General features: G+C 40.0%; 1 protein-coding gene across 1 annotated transcript; it reads left to right on the plus strand.

The window, feature by feature from the left end:
• Positions 1-3,376: 3,376 nt before the first annotated feature.
• LOC121429956 lies at positions 3,377-6,114 on the plus strand. Its single transcript, XM_041627223.1, has 2 exons — positions 3,377-3,478; positions 5,290-6,114. Exon 2 carries the CDS (start codon positions 5,347-5,349, stop codon positions 6,100-6,102), a length of 756 nt encoding a protein of 251 aa, XP_041483157.1. The 5' UTR covers positions 3,377-3,478; positions 5,290-5,346; the 3' UTR covers positions 6,103-6,114.
• The last annotated feature ends 2,013 nt before the right edge of the window (positions 6,115-8,127 follow it).

The following is an 8,127-nucleotide window of genomic DNA, read 5'->3' on the forward strand; positions in this document are numbered from 1 at the left end:
TCAGATTTGATGGCACATCTAGCTCCATGTATTGTGTATGACAATGAAGGGGTATTAAAGAAAATGAACAGCAAAGATAGACCAAATAAGGTGTTTGTTTTGCATTTTTACAAGTGAAACATTTCAGGGTGTAAATTGTTTTGTTCAATATCTGCCCTCGCAGCCCCCAAGCTCTGTATCCCTCTCTACTCATTTCCTTTCCCTTTCCTCCCTCTTTTTCTCTCTCATCTGCATTTTCTCTCACTCTCTCAGCCCCCCCCCCCTCCCACATTCGGTTTATTTCCAAATGGTCTAATGCCACTTTGTCCAATTACCAACTCGTCTACTATAATTTGGTCTACTATCTGTTAGTCCACTATTTTGTCCACTCCATTTCGTCTAATAACCAGTTGGTCCAATAGCCATTTGATCCATATACCATTTGGTCTCATTGGACTAAGTGCTTATTGGGCGAAACAAATGAAAAGAAAATGGGTATTAGACCAACTGAGATGAAAAGGTCATAGACGAACTGCTGATTAGACGAAGTGATGGTTGGACCAAATGTTCTTAAGACGAAATGATGGACGGAATGACATTGGACTAAATGAAGGTAGACCATATGATGAGTGGACAAGTTGGCAGTAGAGGAATTGGCAATTTACCCCACATTCTATCTCACTCACACCCTCAATGATGCCAACTGTTCTATTTTTGGCAGATTAATGAAAATATTGCAGGTTGCATGGAAAATCATCTTATTTTTATACCCAAATGATAATATACGTCTATGACAGCCAAGTTGACAAGACCGTTTGCTTCCTGTCAAAATACTTCATCCCTCAATTTTTTTTTTTTAATAGGCTTGGTATCCCTGATTAGTTGCTCCATGCTTATACCTTGTTCTGAGCAATCTTCATGGGGGGGGGGGGGTATTCTATAAATGCACTGAGGGGTAGTTTATGATTATAAATGCTTCGATTAAAAGACGCATTGTTGAGTGCGGAGTCAAATACAATGAAAGGGTAGAATTTAAAGCGTGCATGTTTTATCCCGTGTTAACCTAATGATATCCAGCTCGATTATGCGGTGTAATACACAGTAATATGTTGCATTTTCTTATTATTTATCAAATATTTATGTTAAGTCGAGAATGTTATCCCTTGCTGACACAACTGGAGACACTACAACACACTATTAATTACTCTCTTTCTTTCTATCTTGACACGCCAATATTGTATTGTTACATGCTGTATCGCCGCGAGGCTGACGGGCGATGAAATGTTAATGGAAATTAAGTGCTTCCAAATCGAGCGTTACCATGGCAACGAGCCATGCATTAATCTTTCCCTTCGTCGAGCTGATGATGTTGTTTGTCATTATTTGTCGGAGAATCGATGGAGGGTAAATCAGTTGATAGATTATGGAATCGACGATATGGCATCTCAGTGGCGTACTAGGTCACCCCCCCCCCCCCCCCTCCCCCCCGCTGCCCTCGATCATGAAGCAAAGATCTGCCTGGAAAAGACGGCATTGTCGAGAACTTTACAAGCAATATTTCACCAAACTAAAGATTATACTAGACAACAAAGCACCAAATCTTGTGCCATTTGATACCGTTTAATGCGTATATTTAGTAAAATACTGAGGCCAAAGATTTGTTTACCCCCACCCTCCCCTCCCAGCTTCCTAGTTTGCTTTGGAAAGGACAAGGGCACCTTAATCGAATCTGTTAGATAAATAAGCGGTGGCGTGAGGACTGTGAAAGTATCTGAAAATTATGGACGCCCAAGTTCAGAAAGATCAAACTCAAATCGATGGCTCTGCCCTAAAAATAAAAAGTCAAGCTTCCACCAGCATCGTCATGCCTTCCTCGTCTCCAATTTTAGATGCCTGGCTATACCACAATGTCGAGTTGAAACCGATCTGTAAATGCTTCAGGCATGATCGTTTTATTTACCATCAGCGCCGTCCACCCATCATACCAAGGAGATGGGAGTTGTGCCACAGTCACATTGACGAAACGGACTCCATCCCGACCAAAGCTATTACGTTGCTTCCAATGACAGACAATCGATCGGTTCGGAGACGAATTCATTGAGTGTGACGGTCGCGTTATCGACACTCCACAGTTGCCGATGCAGCAGCGCGCGCGGTGATCGTCTGCTAGAAATTCATTATCGTTCACATCCGATACACGATGAAATCTACCGATCGACATCATAATGCTTGACGGCACCACCACGCCGCCTCCTCGTTTTATATGGTTTCCTTTACATTTTATAGAAGACATCAATCGAGATATGGATTCATGCATTCCCCGGCGGCAGATGAACGGATTCGAAGGAATTTGAAAGTCAGGATGATATCAGTGATGGATAGAAAGTATACTCCTTGATATTGCATTATAGAAGCACCGATAGAATAGATGTCTTTCAAATGTTTATCATTGGCTTCTACCGAAATTCGAAGTGGATGATTACTGATATTTATTTTTAGTTCAGGCTGAAAAAAAAACATGAACAAGCGACGTACAAGAAGTCTACTGTGGATGAATTGGAAGTTATGCGATGATTAGTTGCCCTTTTTATGACATTGAATTTATTCTCTCATCTTCTCTGTGATATGCAGTATTTACTATTTCCTGTCGCTTCTAAAAATAATTATCTTCACTCTGGTTGCCGCTTTGTTCAGTGCATGAGACAATGAATTCGTCGTTTTTATTCTTAATTTAGATTATTATATATAATTCAAGGGCATAACGGTAAAAGACAGCTATTGCCGAACAACAGATCAGTCGCGAGCCGTATATGGCCATGGTAATTACAACTCCGAATATATATAGTTGCAGAGTAAGCGTTTGCCAAAGGGGAGACAAGTCCTATTTTGTATAATTCTGAAGAGATGACATGATATCGTATAACACAAAGAGAGCAACACGAATCGATTCGATTTGTTTTAATAGACCAATATCTGTTCAGTGTTTGCACGGAGCCAACATCGAGTATCGACGGCCATCAAAGTGTCTGTGATTATGATTACGATCATCAATCCACTACAATCTTTTGTTCAAATCAAATGTTTTGTTTTGATGGATGATGGATCAATAACTGTTTGTCGTTTACGTCGAATCAAGCTCGGGGATCGTCTACTATCAGAGTCTAATAATTTTATTAGGAACATTATTCCATACATTGCACACAGTACTTCTCGATATATATTCTGAGATCATTTTTTCCCCGAACATGAGGAGATACTTGTGATGTTCAAACTCGGGGACTTTAACTCTAAGACTGTTGTCACACCCTTTGTCATTTTGTTTTGACGGTATACACGTAATCATCATTACAGCGTATATATGATAATTTTCACTACGCTCATCTAAAAAATTAACTCTGTCGCCATTGCATTCATTCTGCACAAAACAGATTTCAACGCGAATACTATAACTGTTTTCACCACTGAATTGTTCTGCAATATATTTAAAGAATGCATTAATGTAAGTTGCATTTATCACTTTGTTTGGTCTTTTTTTCATATGAATTATTGTTATTACCTTAAGTGAATTCGTAAACTCAAAGAGGTGTTACGATTCATCAGTCTGTTCATGGCAATTTTTAATATTGAGAAGTAAATACACACCACACAGTCATGCTGTATGCGTGTATTTGCTTTCATGTATTAATATTGATCAGAAGCTATTGTTGCAAACCTATAGCTACCAGCTGACAAAAGGCATGCAGTAACGATATGACCCGGTCTATTTGGGGGTTTGTGTATACGCGTAGTATAGAATTGAAGGTAGACGTTGGTATTCATCACATTGGCATTTGATGCTGAGATATTGAAAATTTTATCTAAAAAAAAGAAAATTGAAAAGCACATGTTTAGTTTGATTACTTAGTAGTACAAAAATCCGCATACATTCGTAATTCCGAAGCTTCATTATTCCGAAGGTTCGGATATTCCGAAGGCTCGTTATTCCGAAGGTTCGTTATTCCGAAGGTTCGTATTTCCGAATGTTCGTTAGTCCGAAATCGAAATGAGGTTCGTAAGTCCGAATTAGGTTCGTTAGTCCGAAAACGAAATGAGCGGGTTCGTAATTCCGAAGGTCATGAAGGTTTGTTAGTCTGAAAACTAAATGATTAACGAACCTTATTTCGTTTTCGAACTAACAAACCTTCGGAACATCGAACCTTATTTCGTTTTCGGATTATCGAACCTTCGGAATAACGCCACAAATGTTGGATTAACGAACCCTTTTACGTTTTCGGATTGACGAACATCGAAGTATAGGCAATTAACGTGTTTCGGAATTACGGACCTTCGGAAAAAAGAACCTTCGGAATTTCGAAGTGTAATCTAAAAATCTGTGTACACGTTGAGTTGAATTTACCACCAACGTTCTTTGACACTTATAAATTTATCATAATAACACATCACTTATTCAAAATTAGAGCTAACCAGCTTAGTAATAGGCCCTCTATAGTGAATACAATGTATTTAGGATGAATACAATGTATTTACGTCTTTCGGATGGTGACGTTAAAGGTCGGTCCAGACGTAAATAATCATATCTGTCAAAACTCAAATACACACACATAGGCATAATGATATACGGGTTTTAGAAAATGATGATATATAAGTCTAATCATCAAACTATCCCCTCGCCTCTATGTCGGTTTATTTCCAATTCGTCTATAATTGCCAATTCGTTCAATAGCCAACTCGTCTACTATGGTCTACTTTGGTCTACAATCAGTTCGTCCACTCACACATGGTCTACTTTCATTTAGTCTAATGCCATTCGGTCAAATAACCAGTTGGTCCAATAGCCATTTAGTCCATATACCATGTGGTCTAATTAAACTAAAGTGTTGATCGTGCAAAATTAATGAAAAGAAAATGGGTATTAGACCAACTGGTTATTAGAAGAAATGGTAATAGACGAACTGGGGATTAGACGAAGTGGTGGTTGGACCAAATGGTTGTTAGACGAAATGTTGATGGACGGAATGGCCTAAGATATAATGGAGGTAGACCATGTGGTGAGTGGACGAATTGGCAATTTACCTCACTGTCTGCCTACTCTACTTTCTCCCTCTCTCCACTTTCTTTCTCTCACTCACTCTCTCTCTCTCTCTCTTCTCTCATTTACTCTCTCCTAATCCCACTCATCAATTGCTGTTATCATTTTACTTTTTAGCTGCCCCCTAAACATGCTAAAGCTCTCTCTTCTCTCCACTTTTTTCAGCAAGACAAATCATAAGATCTACAATTTTGTACACTTTTCATTACCCTTATCAACAGGACTACTAAACTGGGAATTCGAGAAGATGATGATATAATCTTGGCTTAGTTTCCAAGATGGATCGAGCTTTGGCACCTTCTCACGCTCCGGACAAATACGCCTACTGTGAGTGGGTGAGTTGTGAGGCCTACCTCGGCCACCAAACCCTCAAGGACACCGACTGCCGATCACCCGAAGACCTTGCCCGACTAGCAGCAGACCTTTACCGTCAGCATCTTCTACGAGGGCGCCAAAGCGGGCGAGAAGTCTACACCCGGGTCATTCCGCAGAATATCCGACTACGCGTAACAACTCAAATCGACGACGGCAGCCGAGAGGACATCCTTGATCAGGAGTTCGATACTGTCAACATCGCCAGGTGCTCCACCGGTCATGACCCATTTCCGCATGTCGTGGTCTTCGTACACTGCATCGGCGTCATCGCGTCGCAAGGAGACGACGTCGAGCGTCGACGGGATGGAGGTACATCCACATCCGAGCCTCATCTTGAGATGCGTTGCCATGGTATCGCTTGCGCCAACCCCTGGATCGCATCCCGTCTTGCCAGGACGATATCCTCAGCGTTCGAAGACTCGAGGACGCTGCCCATGCAGCCGCAGGCCGTGTTTCTGCCACAGGGGATGCAACAGAGCAGGAAGATCAGTCGGAACACTGTGAGTACCATAGCAGCTCCTCCTGCTTACCAATCAACAGCTCAAACCTTCGATCCGTCCAGAGGAAGTAGCCCTCGGGATCCCTTGGGCGCCGCAGGACATCACCAGACGCGTCGAAAGGATGAGAAGAAGGGTCTTCCCGAAGTGGGTGCTTGGTAAAACCAGGCCCACTCTGATAAAAATTCTATTTCAACAAATGACGATGTGAAAATTTGACGACTTTAATTTGCAAATCCTGGATTTGGAGATTGCTCATATCATGGTTTGGGTGTTGTGTGATATTGCAGGCACCGAGAACGTGTAGAAAGAAAGAGGTAGCTACGTGCCTGGTAATTAAATAAAGACCACTTGATTTACTCTTCGATTTATACAGTGTAATAAAAGAATACAAAAATTCATAGAACTACATTTTTACATATCATGGATTGGTAATAGATTGTGTCAGTGGTGTACATATATATATACAGGATATACGTCAAGCACCTAAAAAGGATGAGAAAGGGCTTCGCCGAGATGCTTTGTAAAATTAGAACCTAGTGCCTGATCGATTTCAACAGTGTACATTCACCGAATGGCAATGCAAAATGTTGACATGCAAAACATGGCTTTGAAGATTACTTAATGTTTTGGTTAAACACCATACACTGGTAGTTTTCTCTTCAGTTAGCTTTGAAACATATGAAGGTACCTTCATGGGACGAGGATGAGCAAAGCCTGATAATGTGAACGTTGCATCCATCATCTCTTATGAATTGCATGTTTGGTTATTCATCGTCTAAGCAGAAACATTTTCTAGTTTTCGCAATCGCGTCGGGGACGGACTATACAACATAGAAAATCTATTGTAAATGCCCGTCAAATCACAATGAACAGCTGAGAGGTCTTTGTCGAAAATGGGTAAAGCGGGAACAGCTGATCGCCGTGAGATTCTGAGCTGACGAATTGAAAATATGCCGGGGAAATGTGTAATTTGTCCATAGTCTGGTACGAAACTGCTGTTTGACAAAGACTTCATTGTCACGAAGGGCTTTTGACAATAGATTCTCAACGTTCCAGAAAGCGTCTGCATAGTGTTGCGAAAACTCGCTGTCAGTGGCCCGTATTCTGAAGTCGGGTTTAACTTAAACTCAGGTTTAAAGTTGTGGTCTAAGTATGGGAAGCCAAAAGTACCAAAATTTTTATTAAGTTGTATGTTTCTTATGTTTACTGTGCTCTTTCCTGATTCATCGATGGTGAAGACAGTCGCCTATTTATACTTCCTACACAATTATGAATGATTTATGAGAGCCGAATGAGCTGAAGTATGATATCTCTACTGTTAATGATTATGTAACAATTGGCTGTCCATACTTAAACCACAACTTTAAACCTGAGTTTAAGTTAAACCCGACTTGAGAATACGGGCCAGTTAGTTTTGCAATACTACACATTTTTCTTTGATCATGAAGCGACTTTAATGAGATTCTCTGAAAATTCAGGCATTGAGAAGAGATCTGTCAGAACAACGAATATTGTATAATTACGTGTTTGTTATCAATGATGAATTCAAACACAGCTGACACCTACATGACGCTTCTTTACACGAAATAAGTATAACCTTAGCATCACGCAAATTTTTGTCAGAGGAATCTAATGGCACAGATTTGGTGGTGAAAATATTTACGTATTTTTTCTTCTTTTCTTTATATTTGTTTGTATTTGGTGTGGAGTGGAAACTGTTTCATGTAAACTCTCATTTTTGAGTGGCAGTGTCAATATTTCGACGAACTCTTCATCTGGCATTTATTCTAGGCGATCGAGGCAATATGGTGTTTCATTTATTTCTTAGCAAATGTGTCCTATTTTGTACAGTTGAATTAAGTATTATTTTCCGTGTGACGGACACGGAAAACCCTAAGATTAGCAGGATAAGAGATCTATTGTGAACACAACTCCTATTTAAAATGTGCTATAATGAAGATTGTATTATAGTTTTAAAAGAATTATCTAGTTTCTGTTTTCGAAATGTTGCTTATTCCACCTTGCATAAAGTGTTTAATGCATAATAAACTGCAAACGAAAACTTATATTTCGTAGTCATTATTGCGGACGAGTACCTCTGTGAATTGCCATTATATTAGTCTTCTCAGTTACATATGTCATCTTCAGTGATGACATGGTAACATTCTTGCTTTCTGAATCCGT

The sequence above is a fragment of the Lytechinus variegatus genome, chromosome 16 (assembly GCF_018143015.1).
Source record: "Lytechinus variegatus isolate NC3 chromosome 16, Lvar_3.0, whole genome shotgun sequence".
Classification (NCBI taxonomy): Eukaryota; Metazoa; Echinodermata; class Echinoidea; order Temnopleuroida; family Toxopneustidae; genus Lytechinus; species Lytechinus variegatus.